General features: G+C 43.8%; 3 protein-coding genes across 3 annotated transcripts; 1 reads left to right on the forward strand and 2 right to left on the reverse strand.

The window, feature by feature from the left end:
* Positions 1-2,457: 2,457 nt before the first annotated feature.
* lim2.5 (lens intrinsic membrane protein 2.5) lies at positions 2,458-6,801 on the forward strand (the record flags this gene model as incomplete). Its single annotated transcript, XM_079561978.1, has 4 exons — positions 2,458-2,635; positions 4,762-4,911; positions 5,000-5,134; positions 6,669-6,801. The coding sequence occupies 4 exons, from the start codon at positions 2,458-2,460 to the stop codon at positions 6,728-6,730; spliced, it is 525 nt and encodes a 174-aa protein (XP_079418104.1). The 3' UTR covers positions 6,731-6,801.
* Positions 6,802-8,255: 1,454 nt separating this feature from the next.
* On the reverse strand, positions 8,256-10,880 carry LOC306966065 (free fatty acid receptor 2-like; the record flags this gene model as incomplete). The annotated part of the gene is made up of 2 exons (XM_079560699.1): positions 8,256-8,663; positions 10,374-10,880. The coding sequence occupies 2 exons, from the start codon at positions 10,878-10,880 to the stop codon at positions 8,256-8,258; spliced, it is 915 nt and encodes a 304-aa protein (XP_079416825.1).
* A 2,451-nt stretch (positions 10,881-13,331) lies between these two features.
* Positions 13,332-14,723, reverse strand: LOC306966067 (free fatty acid receptor 2-like; the record flags this gene model as incomplete). The annotated part of the gene is made up of 2 exons (XM_079560701.1): positions 13,332-13,739; positions 14,217-14,723. 2 exons carry the CDS (start codon positions 14,721-14,723, stop codon positions 13,332-13,334), a joined length of 915 nt encoding a protein of 304 aa, XP_079416827.1.
* Positions 14,724-17,792: the final 3,069 nt, after the last annotated feature.

Here is a 17,792-nt window from a genome sequence, read left to right on the forward strand (position 1 = left end):
GTAGTTTTTGCTCTTTTTAAGTTTGTGTTTACTAGAAAACAATTAATCGATTACTAAAATAGTTGACAACTATTTCAATAATCGATTAGTTGTCGATTAGTTGTTTCAGCCCTATTGCTGAGATATAGGCAACATTAAGCCTCAACATGCATGCCCTGGCTCCAAAGGTGAGTCGGAGAAAAAAATATTGCACACAAATCTGTTAAAGACTGTAAAAATGGTGGCATTTTTTAAACATCTCTATGGATAGGTCCCAGCTTAGGTCAGGCCATGTACTGTATGATGTACAATGTTGCTTAAAAGTCAAGCTTGACTTTGGCCGACCATTGAGAAGATCACATAATGACCATTTGACTGCAAGCTAACCAAGCAAACAACATGCCTACCTTTAATGTATGTGAAAGAATTTTACTTCTTATGATCTACATTCATGAGAAGAATGTAAGTTATTAATTATGCAACAGTCTTTCCGAGCACTTTTCTCACACTCATGCAGCCCCGTGAGGCAACTCATGCTGTAATATTGGGTTATACAAAACCACCACCACACACAAGACCCACGTTTGTATTTCTATCTTAGTGAGGACCCTTATAGACATAATATATTACCCAGCCTAAATTCTAAAACCACATCTTGACCCTCAAACAGTCCTTTGACGAAGTGTGGACCTTATTTCCCCCAAAATGTCCTCACTTTGATAGTAGAATGAGGATTTTGGTGCTCACTAAGATAGTACTACAAGAACACACACACACATATACCGCACTCTTACATACAGTAGGCCAAGAGGGTAAAGTGTCTTGCCTAAGAACACAACAATGGTATGTGCCGGCCGACTAAAGTTGACCACTCCAAGCCCCATACCATATCAACATGATGACCTTCACACACCTTTATTGTGTTGACATACAGAGTTGGTCGGCGTATCCCTAATGGTCATGTGTCTAACGCGTGTGAGTCGTCCTGACCACTCCCCCCCCCCGCTGGCTGAAAGAAAAGTGTGGCCTCAGCATGTTCCATTGACCGGGGGCAGTACTGCAAGCCTCGGCACATCCACGGCTTCCAGAATGCATCATAGAACAACAGAGCGGTGCAGAGCGGAGCAGCCGGCACCTCCATCCATCCATCCCATCCATATATGCACCCCCCCACCCCCCTCCTATCCCACTGCTCCCATGTGGGCCGCAGTGTCAAAGAGAGTCACGTGACCCCCCCCCCATCCATCCCCGCCCCGGGCCCTTCATGGCTCAAGTGCGTTAGTTTGTTTTAAAGGATTTTGCCTCCATCGACAGAAAGTGGAGGGGATAACTTTTTGGAATTCAGCCTAGGGCGCTCTCTTTGACACTGGGCTCTCTCCAGGCCTGCACTCTGGTTTGGTAAATCCTCACTGCTCCAGGTAAGGCTCTCAAGATCTACACACACAAAAAAAAAAGAAAAGGGATGTCCGCTGTGACTCAAAATGTGGAGGAAAAACACGGGAGCTTTCATAAGGGATACAGATAAAGGCAGTTATTTTCTCATAGGTTAGTATTAGCGTTCAGTGCAATCGTAGAAACTTATGGTTATTGTTTTTTTTGGATGATGCTTTGTTCATCTGTAAATCTAACAATGTAAGTTTGTGATGTTTGCAATGATGTTTTCATCAATGTTTAGCTGATGTGTACCACGAGTGCAGATAAGGCAGAAGTAGTGAAACTGTTTGTCCCAAATTTGAAGTGCAGGTTACAATAATAATTGAATTTCAGAGTGATAATAGGTTATACTGATTTGTCCTGTATTGGAAAGTGAAATATTCCTTTGCTTTAATTGTATTTTACCTGCTACAATGATGCACTCTCTGCGGCATAGCTTCTAACAAAGCAGAGTGCATCGAGGCCTGTTTGTCTGGGGCGTCTTTCAACACAAACTCATTTTGATGCATTTGTGTTGTATTTTGCAAACAATGCAATTTTTGCTATTTTTGATCATTTTATATGAAATCAGTAAACTACTGCACTATTTTGTCAACTTTATAGCCAATTCTAAACTTGTTCTTTCCCTGGGGTTGGAACAGCCACATTTTATTATTCCGCAGTCTGTTAAAACTGAAATCAGATTTCAACAAAAATTGCCACAAAGAATTAAAAAGCAATAAATCTTGAAATGAATTGAAGCTATTTTAAAAGCATACATTGGAAAAAATGCAGTCCAAAACACATTGAATAACATCTTTTACTGAGATGTTTTAGCTCGGCTCCACATGTTTGCTGAACAGTTGACCGTTTGCTCCATTTGAATAATGTATTTTTCAATACTATCTGCATAAATCATCACAATGAATTTACATAGGGTGCACCGTTCTTGTCTATCTGTCAATTAAGTTAATAAATATAATCTACAAGGCAATATTAACCCTCTTCACCTGCACCTTTTGTTTGGCAGTGCACCGCTTCTTATCGGCAGCCATCGCGTCACTCATGATGTACAGCTTTATGGGAGGGGGCCTGTTCTGTGCCATCGTGGGGAACATCCTGCTGGTGGTGTCCACGGCCACGGATTACTGGATGCAGTACAGGCTCTCGGGCAGCTTCGCTCACCAGGGCCTGTGGAGGTACTGCATGTCCGGCAAGTGCTACATGCAGACCGACAGCATTGGTGAGCGTGAATCTGAGACGCAAAATGTGCACTTTATACAAACTCATCACAAACTTACAACAAATATAGAGGATTTCATTCCTGTGCATTTGGTCTGTCACTATCTCCCACACTGACTCCACTTATCATACAGAGGAATCCATAAAGTTTCTGAGTTTAGAGTCTGGTCTGGACCTTCCAAGAACAACAATCAGGTGTAGTTCAGTCTCAAATCTGGTCGAAAGTACTGACATTTCTCATTAAATAAGCCTGGAAAGCAGAAATCCTCAAAAACAGTCATTTTGGCAGATTCAGGTATTGTCTAACCAAGTTTTCAGTAAACAAATATTGAAACTTTTGTGTCCCGGCCAACCAGTTGAGAACCACTGTCATATGTCACAGCCATAGGATGAACTCCTGTCCAATGCCATCTCCGTAGTTGCATCCGAAGACAGTGGTTCCGGCTCAGCTAGATTAAAAATTCTAACAAAAACCAAGATGGGATAATGGATAAATACAGTTGTTATCTAAAAAAAGGAATGTAAAGGGTCATTTTAACAAAGTAGAACAAAAAATAACCAATCATACAAAGGCTATAATATTTACAAAGGTTAACCAAAACAAAGTTACTAAAACTAAACAAACAAAATCGAAGTACACAAAAGTAAACAAGACTAACAAAATTAGGCCTTACAAATACCAGAAAAAGTCATGACTAGACAAACGAGTATCACTTGATTCCACGTCACTAGACAAGTGAACGTCCCAAAAGGTGACACAACACAAACCACATGGCGTCCTGGCCACAAGACCAGCAGCCCTGAAGCTCCAGAAGTGTGGCCTTTTAAAGGTGTGGCTGCAACAGGTGGTTTAGGGGCCAGGTGTTCAGATGCCGCACCAATCAGGACCAGAGACGAACAGCCAACCAGAATGGAGCTTGAAACCAATCCTCCAATCGCAGGCCAGAGCTCACACAGCCAGGTTTCCATAGAGCGATAAACAGCGTTGACCACAGACACAAACTAATACAAAAAGGAAGGAGACTGGAGGCCAGAACACCAACCTTTTTTCCTTGAAGCCCCCCTACAGCGTGTGCTGTAGTTGGACTGCACCACCCCCCACTCCAAAACCGAGGCCCGTACAAATCTAACAAAACATGAAAATAATTGCTACTAAGTATTTATTTCAATAACAAATAATCTGAAATTGGAGTGTTAAACGCACCTGAAGTCCTTTCCCAGTCATGATTCTTTTGAACCATATAATGTGCTCAAACAATATCACTTGTGACCTGACCTCCTGACCAGACAAAACTGGGCCCCTCTTGCAATCCCAGCACGCCCTTTTGGGATCTGCTGTCCTTAAGGGCTATGTCAAGGGCCTGGAGACTAGTTGGAGACTGGAGTTGCTGCCAGTCACGTAAATGCCTCCAAAACGTGGAGAAAAGGCGAGTCTCAGGGTAGTCTTGGTGAAAACAAGTTCGATTTCAGCGGAGACTGAGACTTTCTCAAGTCTCCATGCAGTCTCGGTGACATTGCAGGGATGTCACAGAAATGTCTCACCAATTGAGGACGACAAATGGTGCTTGAGACTGTGCGAAGACCTTTCAGATACCATACGGAGACCACGTGGAGACTTGAAAAATTCGCAGCTGAAATCGAACCGATTCGTTTTCACCAAGACTACCTGGAGACTCGCCTTATCTTCAGGGTACATCTCTGAGACACCAGCGGTGACTCGAGTCTCCAGCTACCGGTGAGATAGGCCCTTTCACTGGCAGTCTTCTGCTTCAGTAAGATATCTTAATGAAGTCTAAGTTATTGGCATTTTAAGTTATCGTGAGGTTTTACGCCTCTGAGAGTGTAGATACCGGCTTTGTTGAGAACATTGTCTTTTTTTTTGCCCAAGAAACCCAACTTTACACTGCTACAAACATATTCTCAAATGCATGTGATTGTTGTACTATTTGGCAGTTCATATTTCAGTCTTCTCGCAAATATTAATGCTCTTGGACTTGTAACTGTGAAAATAGCTTTTTTCCCCCTATAAATGGTCAACACTGAACTCAGCTCTCTCCAAAGAAATGAAAAATATTTTTTCTTTTGGACATGTCTTTATCTGCTCGCGCCTCTTGACTCCGTTCGCAGCTTACTGGAACGCCACCCGCGCCTTCATGATCCTGTCCGCCATGTCGTGCTTTGCTGGGATCATCGCAGGAATCCTCTCCTTCGCCCACTTCTCCGCGTTCGAGAGGTTCAACCGCTCGTTCGCCGCTGGGATCATGTTCTTTGTTTCCAGTAAGTAACACATCGAGTAAAGGTGCCCTCCATATTCATGACCAGAAACGTTTCAATAATTTGCATGTGCGTCTTTCTCTTTCCTCAGCCCTCTTTGTTTTGCTTGCGATGGCCATTTACACCGGGGTGACCGTGAACTTCCTGGGCAAGCGTTTTGGGGACTGGCGTTTCTCCTGGTCGTACATACTAGGCTGGGTGTCTCTGCTCATGACATTCTTTGCAGGTCAGTTTCTCCACTTTAAATAAAGCAAAAAACACATGTGAATATACAAATCAAAAGAATATTCAAGGAAAAGTGTTGATGGTACCGACATTACTGCAATGACAATGCCAGGTTTCGTTGTTCCCCCATTGTGAAAGAGTGATTCAGAGAGACATAATTTTCACCCATGGATTGGCCACCACAGAGTCCAGATCTCATTGAGAATCTTTGATATGTGCTGGAGAAGGCTTTGCTCAGTGATCACACTCTCCCATCATCAATACTAGATCGTGGTGAAGAATGGATGCAATACTGGATTGCAGAAGCTTATTGAAACATGCATTCACCACAGCAAAAGCTTAAGGTGGCCCAATGTGACGACAATATGTTTTGGTCAAGCAGTGTAGTTTGCAAACTGCTTTGCCTGAATGTAGCTATCCAACTTGCAAAGCCTAATTTTCCTCAAACCACCTTATTGTGACCAGTCATCCTAGTTTGCCATGGGGACCGTCCCAGTTTTGAGGCCTATGACTTGTGTCCCAGAGAATTTCTCCAATTTCTCTCACCTGGTCATGAGATTTGGGTAATGACCGAAAGGACAAGATCGCGGATACAAGCGGCCGAAATGAGTTTTCTTCGCAGGGTGGCTGGGCGCACCCTTCGAGGTCAGGTGAGGGGCTCAGTTTCCCGGGAGGAGTCGCTGCTCCTTCACGTCGAAAGGGGCCAGCCTCCTGGTCGCCTCCATGCTCCAGGCATGTCCTATTGGGACAAGGCCTCGTGGAAGGCCCAGGACACGCTGGTGGGACTATGTCTCCGAGCTGGCCTGGTGTCGCCTCGGGGTCCCCCCAGAGCAGCTGGAGGAGGTGTGCGTGGGTCGGGAAGTTTGGGCATCTCTGCTGAGACTGCTGCCTTTGCGACCCGGCCCCGGATAAAGCGGAAGAAAATGGATGGATAGATGTATAGTTTTTAATTAGGTATTAGTGAAAGAAATCAGTTTCGCCTTGTTTTTTAGGGTCCGAAACTCAATTAATCTGGCTAGAAATTAGATATTGAAAAATCCCTCTGAGCAAACCCTGAAAATATTGTTGAGTCCAAGACTGGGAACTTTGGTGTCAGTAGGCACTACAACAATGGAAGATTTGGTTTCAACAATAAAAATGAATTTTTGAGAAAATTCACAATTTCACAAAATCTGAAGAAATGCTGAAGCAGTGAAATAAGTAACCACCTCACTGTGAAGATGGGGCAATGTACTACAAACCGGCCTAAAACCTGAAAAAAAAAAAACTGGAACAGGTTTTAGTTTTGCCTGCAGTGTCTCCTCTTACAAAGCTTGGAAGTCTATCATGTTGTTACTGTTTGATCCATTTAATTTACCATTAACACATTTCACAAACAAAATGTATTAATTGACATAGATTGCTTCACAAAGTTGGCAATAGACAAACAAAGCTGGCCAATTACATCCATACTTATCAAAGACTTTATTGTCCGGCATAACAGAGACTAAAAGCTAATGCTAATGCTAATGTGTCTAAATGTCTTCCTCACACAGGGATCTTCTACATGTGCGCCTACAGAATGCATGAGTGCCGGAGAGTGGCTGGCCCACGTTAAAATGACCAGGAAGTGGCATGTAAGGCAAAAGAACAATTACGTTTTCAATGCTGTAAAATAATAAAATTGGCAGTTTTGCATATTTATCTGTGCGTGTTGTGGTGCTTGTGTCGGTCCCATGAAACTGGAAAGCACGTCATGAAGGAAAATATGACTCTAAATTTAATGTCCTTGTAGAGTGGAAGGGTGTTGCAAGTCCATACACCTTCATTAGAATTATTGTTCATATTTCAGTTCTCAAATTGCCTTTAGTCGAAAAGAATTGTACATATGCAAACAATTACATTAACGATTTTGCTAAAAATGTTACACAATTTTCTTTAGTTTGACCATTTTTGTGATCTTTACAGCTTCACTTCCTTATTGGGCACCGTCAGGAAGTGACATAGATAGAGGCAAACAATTTTAAACTGTTGCCGTGCCAACCTTGTTACGTCAACGGGAAATGAGTGAGTCAAACTGCTGTGGAGCGTTACCTCTATCTATGTCACTTCCTGTCAGTAGCTTGAAAATTCAAATAAAAATAACTTCTCTTCGCAACATTTCTTCATTCATTTGCTGCTTCACTGAAATAAATGGTTACAACAGATTGTTAAATCAGTCATATTTTCAAAAGCATTCAAATCTGTCACGTGCACTTTAACAGTACATGTAGATTTACCCTGAAGATTGCGTATTAGATCCCTGGTTCTGAAACATTTCACGACCTCAAAAAGATATTTCGCTTTCCAAATTAGCACCAAGACAAGATCAGAACCAAAACAGGACAAATCATGCCAAATCGAGCTTTCAGAGCTTTTAATCATGTGAAAAAATGTTTTTTTCCTTGACTTCGGACATCAAATAAATATGTGTGCAGGTACATAGGAGACGAGGGAGCAGCCCATGTTACGTCGATCAGGAACATTTTTGCAATCAGAACATTTGAGCAAGTTTTGACAGTGTGCTGAATTTTTCCTGATCCTTATCAAAAACATACCTTAAGCAGTATTTTTGTTTCATGCACAGTGTTTTGTGTAATCCTGTTCACTTTGGTTGTTTCTTCTCCAATCAGTGTCTCCAGGTTTTGTTTTTTTGCATTATACCCTCTACATTTTTAAACTGGACACGTTCTTTGCCTGAAGTGAGTTCATGAAGGGGCCACCGATTTGCTAGCTTGTTGTTAGCTGAAACTGAAACTTTATTTGCACTGTTGTACAACATTTCATTCCCACTACCACTTGCGGAGGACACTCCAGGCCTATTGAAAAGGGCCAGCTCATCTTGCCGTCTTTTCTTTAGGTTATTTAACATTTTAATTGTGAAATATCAGTATTGAGAGTGAGATCGCTTGAAGAATCAGGATATTTTGTTTTAGCTGCTTTAGCTGAATATTGCATTTTCTGACAAAGTGTAGGAAAGTGACAAAGGTATGCCAGAGATTATTACCAAATGCCTGCCAAAAGTACAATACCCTCTCTTTAAGTTACAAAATGTCCCAAAACTAAATAAAACATAACAAAAAACAGAAACCAGTCCGTCTAACTCAAGAGTCCGAGCTGGCGCGCTGGCCTTGTTCGACTGAAATTGGCAGCTCATTTCTTCCCAATAAGACCGTCTTTTTGATCTGGGCCCGAAAGGCCGAGGAGGAGTAGTAGAAGATGATGGGGTCCAGACAGGTGTTGAAGGTGGACAGCAGCAGCGTGTAGTGGCGCCACACCAGGCTCTGGCCCTGGACGTAGCCCAGCAGGTGTGTGAGATTGTACGGCAGCACGCACACCAGGAAGACAGCCAGCGTGCCCAGAGCCATGCCTATCGCCTTGTGCTTCTGCTGGGGGGAGATCCGCGGCCGGCTGTACAGCAGGTGGATGCAGCGCAGGTAACAAAACACGCAGACGAGGAGGGGGATCAGGCAGAGGACGGAGAAGAACTCCAGACGCACCGGCAGCAGGACCTGGTGAACACAAATGAGTGGCATGTGTTCGAAAAACATTCAGCACTGATAGTTTACATTGTGTCATTTGAAATCATGTCTTTATATTAAAAGAAGTGTAAGACTTGGTGGAGGTCAGGAAATAAAAAAGGGGTGTTTGAGCTTAACATTGAGTTTGGGAATTACCATGGAGATCCGCCATGTTTGTGGGTGTTAGCATACATTTTCCATAGACTAACATTAGCTAAAAATAGTGTTAAAAGTGGAGAAAAAAAGCCATGGGACAGCTCGCTGCTGAGTCACTACTGGTAAATGTATATATCTAACACACTGTAGAGCCCAAGTGTTTTGAGGTGAACTCCAGAATTATACCATTTGAAATCTACATTTGTTTAGTAGTGCAGCAAATCCCATGATGCTTAGCAATATGACTGAAGTCTATATGGGGACAGTTAGCCAGCTGGCTAGTCTGGGAAACCAACTTTGTAGCGTTTGTTAGCCTGTTCAATGTGTTATTTCTATAGCTGTTAGCATTAGCCATCAAACAGTGCAAATTCTTAAAGGAATAGGCCACCGTTTTTACATACTGAGATATGTTCTTACCTTAGCTTTGACGAGTTCTTTTGTACCTGTCTGATCTTCACTCGTGCCTTCAGTCACGTAAACAGAGCACAGACGGCGTTAGCATTTAGCCTCTTCACTATAGCTCCAAAACTGGTCAAGATAGAAGCTACCAAGCTCTTCCATGTTTTCCCTATTTAAATATGGTTACGTGATGTGTTACACTATAAAGTATAATTACACAAAATTAAACAATGTGGATTTTCTAAGCGGATAAAAAGCGGAACTATATTTTAAGGCGTAATAATACCAGGAGTAGTTTTGACATCCGCGCAGTCCGCTTAGAAAATCTGCATTGTTTTGTGTAATAATACTTTTGTAGTGTAACACTTCATGTAACCATATGTAAATAGGGAAAACGTGGAAGAGCTTGGTAGCTTCTATCTTGACCTCGTTTGGAGCTGTAGAGGAGCTACAGGTGGAGAGGCTAAATGCTAACGCCGTCTGTGCTCTGTTTATGTGACTGACGGCACGTGTGAAGACCAGACAGTTACAAAAGAACTCGTCTAAGCTAAGGTAAGAACATATCTCAGTATGTAAAAACGGTGGTCTTTAAAGATCTATATGTTTCAAATCATTTCTGAATGTACAGTTTAGATTTTGCTTTAGATAGTAATTAGTGTATACAAGTGTCTCTGTGCTAAATGTGCTAATGCTAAATCATCTTCTGTTAAGTTTCTGCTTTTTCTGAGGTCGGATACACATCCAATGGCCACTTAACATCATCTTATAATATGTTAATGATAAAGAAACAGCATTAATGATGTAAATGCCATAAAACGGACAAACCATATATCGACATACTTTTACAAATAGGGACGGGTTCTCCATTCATTTGCATGGAGAGAGAACACTCAGTTTTAACAGGTCCGGGAACCGCTGGCTAACATAATGTGCACATTTGTAGGAACAGGCTCAGACAGCTAAAGGCATTTCTATGATTCTATGCCCTCTACAGGCAGTAATGGGAATGACATGGTTATAGCACCGTGGCCAAACCTTCTCTTTCTGCATGCAAAGATCACACTTTGAAGCACTCAGAATGGGTCTGTTTTGGATTATGGGCTAAAGGGGAAGGCAGTTTTGTGTTGTCTCTATGACGCCCCCTACCTGCAGCTGCTTGTCCGAGAAGCCCTCGTAGCACTTGGTGGAGTTGTTGCTGGACAGGGACGGGTGGTGCTGGGTGACAAAGGTGATGGTACAGTGAGCCGCCGAAATCCCCCACATGACCGCGCTGCACACGATGGCGTAGACGGGCTTGCACAGCGTCCGGTAGGTGACCGGGAACGCCACGGCCACGTATCTGACCACACTGACGGACATGAGCAGGAGGCAGCTGGTGTAGATGGTGCAGAAGAACAAGAAGGCCGTGATGGAGCACAGGGCGCCCGGGAGGGTCCACGACATCCCGGAGGCCGCTTCGTGCATCTTCAGCGGGAGAACGAGAAGGAAGAGCAGGTCGGACACGGTGAGGTTTAAAAGCAGGATGTCTGTGGGCAGGGGCCGGCTGCGGATCTTCACACTGAAGGCGTAAAGAGCAAGCAGGTTCGCAGGCAGTCCCAGCAGAAAGGAGATGATGTAGACAGACAGGATTACTTCAGTCAAGACCTCAGCCATGTTGAAACAATGAACCTGTGAAAGATAAAAAAAGAAGTATTTTATGATCAGTGTTGGGCAAGTTACCTTAAAATTGTAATATATTCGATATTAGAGTTACTTTTGGCACAATATAAACTAAAAATAGTATGTACCGTATTTTCTAGACTATAAATCGCACTTTTTTTCAAAGTTTGGTAGGGGGTGCGTCTTATACTCCGGAGCGACTAATATGTCATTTTTCCCCCCTTTTTTTTCATTCAAATATATAATTCCACATGCAGCTAGAGGGCACTGCAGGCTAATCGAGCAAGAGAAAGAAAGTTTGGAGTGAGCGAGAAGCGGACGTTACTCCCAGAGAAGAAAACAAAACAAAGCTAATCACGGACTAAAAGCTTGATGGCCACAGCTGGAGGAACGAGTTTGCAAATGAGAGCTTGAAAAGCGTGCTGCCGGGAGAGGCTTGTCAACAGTGCAGTGGTATGTTCTTTATGCTATAGTTATCTGAACTGTTTATGTGACGTCAACATACCACACATCTATTTGGTTTGTTTATGCTTCATGTAGCTAACCATCAATGTGTTACGTTAGCATACCGTACGACAATTCAGCCTGTTGTTTTTTTCTTCATTAGGTAGCCTATTTTTTGGCTAGTGCGGAAAATACGGTAATGCCACGGCGGAAAAGTGCAGTCAAAGGTTTTCGTTTCCTTCGCTTTCCCCCATTCTCGTGTTTTGTTTTGGCGACGGTAGCCACAGATCTTATACACCAGTGTCCAACTTGATTTGGTGCTGCATTTTATTTAGGGGGAGTTTGGCATTTTGTGTCCGTAATACATCAATACAAACCATTAAACTGCACTTGTAGCTCAAGTTTCTTAAATTGTAATGACTAATATATTGCCGTATTTTGTAATATGGTATGTTCCTTAGTTACTGAAAATAGTAATATATATTTTTGTACTTTTGTAATACGTTTTCCCCAACACAGTTAAACGCTCATGTTTTAGTGATATAGTTGGTGACGCAGTTTCGACAAGGAGCAAGTGACGCATGTTGTTTTCCAGGCCACATAATAATAACATAATAGCGCTATTGAAAAGCATATGACTGCGTATGTCAGTTCACATTCACAACGCAACATTCCAATGAATAAAAACATAACTCACCAAAGTTTTTGCTAAGTAGTCGTGTTCAACATCACAGCTGACTTTGTATGTGATGAATTGGTGAGGAAATCAACTGGAGCAGAGTCAAAGTCCACTCCTGATGCACCCATATGCAAATACTTACATGATTAATAATGGCGGTGCTGTAAAATATAATAGCAGAGTTCATGATGCATCCCAGCACTACTGCAGGTTAATGATTTCAAAGACAACAGATCCTGGGAAAACAGAGGCAAATGTCAACCTTTTTCCCTTCGTTATTTAGGGGAAACAAACACTCAGAGGAAGGTTCTAAGGTCTTCATATTATTACGTTATTACAAACCACGCAGCATCATTGAATGAAAAACTCAAGCAATTATTTAACGAGCGCACAAAACGAGGCGCTCGCCTCGTCTCAAACACTCACTAATGAACTCCTCTCGTCGTGCAAGTTCCGTGCACTTGCACATGTATCAGAAAACAAACATTGCAAGTGGACAGTGCGCGGAGCAAAGCGGAGCAACACTGGATCCTTAGACAAAATTGTTTTTCCCTTACCGAAAACATAGAAGATGACTTCGCACATCAAATACTTCGGAGACGACGGAGCAGCCCATGTTACGTCGATCAGGAACATTTTTGCAATCAGAAGATATTTGCAAGTTTTGACAATGTGCTGAATTTTCCTGATCCTTATAAAAAACATACCTTAAGCAGTATTTTTGTTTCATGCACAGTGTTTTGTGTAATCCTGTTCACTTTGGTTGTTTCTTTTTCAACAGCAGAAGTGCTCCAATCAGTGTCTCCAGGTTTTGTTTTTTTGCATTATACCCTCTACATTTTTAAACTGGACACGTTATTTGCTTGAAGTGTGTTCATGAAGGGGCCACCGATTTGCTAGCTTGTTGTTAGCTGAAACTGAAACTTTATTTGCACTGTTGTATAACATTTCATTCCCACTACCACTTGCGGAGGACACTCCAGGCCTTTTCAAACGGGCCTGCTCATCTTGCAGTCTTTTCTTTAGGTTATTTAACATTTTAATTATGAAATACCATTCATACAAATATGAAGTACCATCTTATCTTATCTTATCTTAAATATCAGTATTGAGAGTGAAATCGCTTGAAGAATCAGGGTATTTTGTTTAACTGCTTTAGCTGAATATTGCATTTTCTGACGAACAAAGTGTAGAAAAGTGATAAAGGTATGCCAGAGATTATTACCAAATGCCTGCAAAAAGTACAATACCCTCTCTTTAAGTTAGAAAGTGTCCCAAAACTAAATAAAACATAACAAGAAACAGAAACCAGTCCGTCTAACTCAGAAGTCCGAGCTGGCGTGCTGCCCTTGTTCGACTGAAATTGGCAGCTCATTTCTTCCCAATAAGACCGTCTTTTTGATCTGGGCCCGAAAGGCCGAGGAGGAGTAGTAGAAGATGATGGGGTCCAGACAGGTGTTGAAGGTGGACAGCAGCAGCGTGTAGTGGCGCCACACCAGGCTCTGGCCCTGGACGTAGCCCAGCAGGTGTGTGAGATTGTACGGCAGCACGCACACCAGGAAGACAGCCAGTGTGCCCAGAGCCATGCCTATCGCCTTGTGCTTCTGCTGGGGGGAGATCCGCGGCCGGCTGTACAGCAGGTGGATGCAGCGCAGGTAACAAAACACGCAGACGACGAGGGGGATCAGGCAGAGGACGGAGAAGAACTCCAGACGCACCGGCAGCAGGACCTGGGTGAACACAAATGAGTGGCATGTGTTCGAAAAACATTCAGCACTGATAGTTTACATTGTGTCATTTGGAATCCTTTCTTTAAAGATCTAGATGCTTCAAATCATTTCTGAATGTACAGACTTTTTTAGATTTTACTTTAGATAGTAATTAGCGTATAAAAGTGTCTCTGTGCTAAATGTGCTAATGCTAAATCATCTTCTGTTAAGTTTCTGCTTTTTCTGAGGTCGGATACACATCCAATGGCCACTTAACATCATCTTATAATATGTTAGTGATTAACAAGCAGTGTTCTCTCTATGATGCGACAAAAGCTAGGAAATACAGATCAGAGCGCTTCAGCAGTAAAAGAAGAAATGACTAAAGTGAACAGGATCCCTCAAAACTGTGTTATGATTCAGGTGTGTTCTTAATAGAAAATAGGTTTCCTTAGAAGAGAGAGACTGATTTCAGAAGTCAAGTCAGGCACCCCCTACCTGCAGCTGCTTGTCCGAGAAGCCCTCGTAGCACTTGGTGGAGTTGTTGCTGGACAGGGACGGGTGGTGCTGGGTGACAAAGGTGATGGAACAGTGAGCCGCCGAAATTCCCCACATGACCGCGCTGCACACGATGGCGTAGACGGGCTTGAGCAGCTTCCGGTAGGTGACCGGGAACGCCACGGCCACGTATCTGACCACACTGACGGACATGAGCAGGAGGCAGCTGGTGTAGATGGTGCAGAAGAACAAGAAGGCCGTGATGGAGCACAGGGCGCCCGGGAGGGTCCACGACATCCCGGAGGCCGCTTCGTGCATCTTCAGCGGGAGGACGAGGAGGAAGAGCAGGTCGGACACGGTGAGGTTTAAAAGCAGGATGTCTGTGGGCAGGGGCCGGCGGCGGATCTTCACACTGAAGGCGTAAAGAGCGAACAGGTTCGCAGGCAGTCCCAGCAGAAAGGAGATGATGTAGACAGACAGGATTACTTCAGTCAAGACCTCCGCCATGTTGAAACAATGAACCTGTGGAAGATAAAAAATAAGTATTTTATGATCAGTGTTGGGCAAGAAACCTTAAAATTGTAATATATTCTACATTAGCAGTTTTCAAAATGTAGTATGTTTATATTATATATTACGGTTTCAAATAATGTAGCTTAGTTACACTACTTTCAGATACTTTTGGAAAAAAATAAACTGAAAATAGTATGTACCGTATTTTCCAGACTGTAAGTCGCATTTCATAGTGTGGCGGTGATGCGTCATATACTCTGGAGCGACTAATGTGTGATTCCCCCCCCCTTTTTTTTCATTCAAATATATAATTTCACATCCCGTTAGAGGGCACTGCAGGCTAATAGAGACACAGAAAGAAAGTTTAGAGTGAGCGAGAAGCAGAGGTTACTCCTAGACAAGAAAACAAAACAAAACTAATCACGGGCTAAAAGCTCGATGGCCACAGCTAGAGGAACTAAAGTTTGCAAATGAGACCTTGAAAAACGTGCTGCCGGGAGAGGCTTGTCAACAGTGCAGCGGTATGTTCTTTATGCTATAGTTATCTGAACTGTTTATGTGACGTCAGAGCTGAGTGCCTTCACACGCTCTCACGCCACACTCCTCATATCACACGCTCAACCAAAAAATATCCCTGACTTTTTGCAGTGAGCGGCTGTAGACGCTGTATTTTGTCTGTGTACCTGTCCACGGCTCCTTTGGCATGTGTGTCTGTCAGCGGCTTTAGTGATGTGCCGGTCGTGAACGAACGGCTCATTTTTTGTATTATTATTTTATTCCTTTTTGGAGGAGGGGCGTCACTTCAGTTGTGCATGCTTATTTTGCAAAACAAAAGTCACTGCTGGAGTGGGACAGACGGAGTGATGAGTGGCAGAGGGACTGTGAATACACGACCCGCAGGACATGAGTGCGGCCTGCGGAGAAAGGGTTTTGAGCGCGGCTCCGGGGAAACAGCGAGAGAGAGCGCCCGAACGCTCCCAGCTCCAGCACTCTCCCGGGCCATGGGAGAGAAAAAGGCGCGTGGGGTCCGTGAGTGACGAGGCGGCTACAGGAGCCCCGACATTCACATTTTCCACCTGTTCAATCAGTTCACTCCAGTGGCGTTTCTAAGGGGTGGCCTGGGGTGGCACGTGCCACCCCTAGTATCCAGTAGGCCACCCCAGGTTCCACCCCACTTAGAACCGGAATGATTTGATGCGCTCGAAGGGTGGGACAGTGGTGCGCACATATCCTCTGGGTGACGATAGTGTGTTTAGTCCGCATCTGCCAAGTAGTCCCGGCATGTGCACACTGGATAAAATGTGCCGAAAACACATTCTTCTCTGAGCAATGACCAATGTGTTTTGGTATTACCCGCATTACTTTCATGTGGCTCCGCGGCGCGTTGCGTAGCAGTGTTTACAGTCTATGGTCAGAGGCTTCGCTACCATCCCCGCTCAGAGCAGGCTCAAATGAAAACATGGCTCTGTAAAATGGCTAAACTATGAAATCAGAAAGCTTATCATTCAACGGACTGACAGATTTCACCAAACCGAAACGCAAGGACCATCGTGTGTAGTGTTTTTATAGTTTTTGATTATCGCATGTAGAATGCGATCATGGACAGCGTGTGTCCGTCCTTCATCGTAAAAAAGAGCCTTGACCTTGGCCTGACCAGCAACTTCAAGGTAAAAACAGCCGTTTTGGACAGTTTTGTGAAGATAACGATGAAACATATGGCCCGTGAATTTTGGTAAACGACACCAGCTAGCACAATGTTCAACCGGTGAGCTATCTTGTTACACCTCACGAGCTGGACTTAGCCAAATAATATCAAAATAATTAATTTGACATGGGCGTTTTTGCCTCTTTTCTCCCTTAACTTGATTAGATCTGCATTTGTGGGAAATGTGACGATACAGGCCTGTGTGCAGAGATACTTTCTTTGTTTACGATGGTAGAAGTTATTATTATTAACGGAGCTTCATTCACTGACTTTCTTCATAAAGCACCAGCTCTAACAGGAGAACCGAGGCTCCACAGGTGCTTGGTCTGTCCACCCAACTGTGAGGAGGTCACTGAGCAGTCATGTTTGAGAAGCACTGCTCTTGGCTCAGTTGGTTCAGACATTAAGTCCTCACATCTTTCTATATTAGGCTTTTGGCTGATTTAGATGTGGTTTAGCCATATTTTAGCTTTAATATTGTTTTGTTTTGTCCTGACTTAGTCCTGGTTTAGTTCTGAGTAGAGTCCTGGTTGCATGTTGCTACAATGATGTACTTTAAATATGTTTTAGCAGGCGAGCTGTTGTACCACAGTCTGTCTTGTCACACTTGAGTATGTACAAATGTTCCCCCAGGGTTTGTGTTTTGCAAGGACGTAAACAATGTTGCCGTGAATTGATCTTGATTCTGTGTCACATGAGGAAGCAAACATTTTAATTGCACTAAGGCTACTGAGATGATAAAACTACGAAGACCAAAGTTAAGTTACCCTGGTGCTCGTGTTTATTTCTTCCGTGGATAAAATGTCCCTGAAAAAAATGTCTGGACACGCCTCTGCCCCGCGGAGCTGTAGTGTGGGAGAGGCCCGCAGGAGCCGTTGGGGAGCTAGCCGCTACAGCCTGGGGATCCGTGTCCTGACGGTCTGGAGCGCTGGGACTGGCGGGGACGTCTTCATTCGTAAAGGCTGCGACCCGGTTGGAGAGGACGGGCCCTGGAGCTGCAGCAGGGGGGGTTCTTTGTTTGCCCCGGACCACGATGTCCACCCAGGAGGACTGGTTTCCAGGAGATGGGGTTGAGCAGGATGACGGGCGCGGGCAGGTAAGGGGGTCCCAGGCTAGCATGTCCTGCAGCGAGGCGCTCATTTTTGATATTTGCTGTGATTGTTGGTGAGCAATGTCCATGAATCGACTGAGGAGCTTTTCATTGTCTTTGAGCTGCGCTACCAGTCTCTGATTGTGAAGTTGTAAGTCTGCTATAGTTTTGACCGGGCCCTGGTCTTCTGACAGCATGACAAGTGTAATAGTAGGAGCCGTCTGCGGTATTACTCCGCCCGTCAGCTGGGGGCGCTGTATAAAAGGGC

Source organism: Gobius niger, assembly GCF_951799975.1.
Source record: "Gobius niger genome assembly, chromosome: 8".
Taxonomy (NCBI): Eukaryota; Metazoa; Chordata; class Actinopteri; order Gobiiformes; family Gobiidae; genus Gobius; species Gobius niger.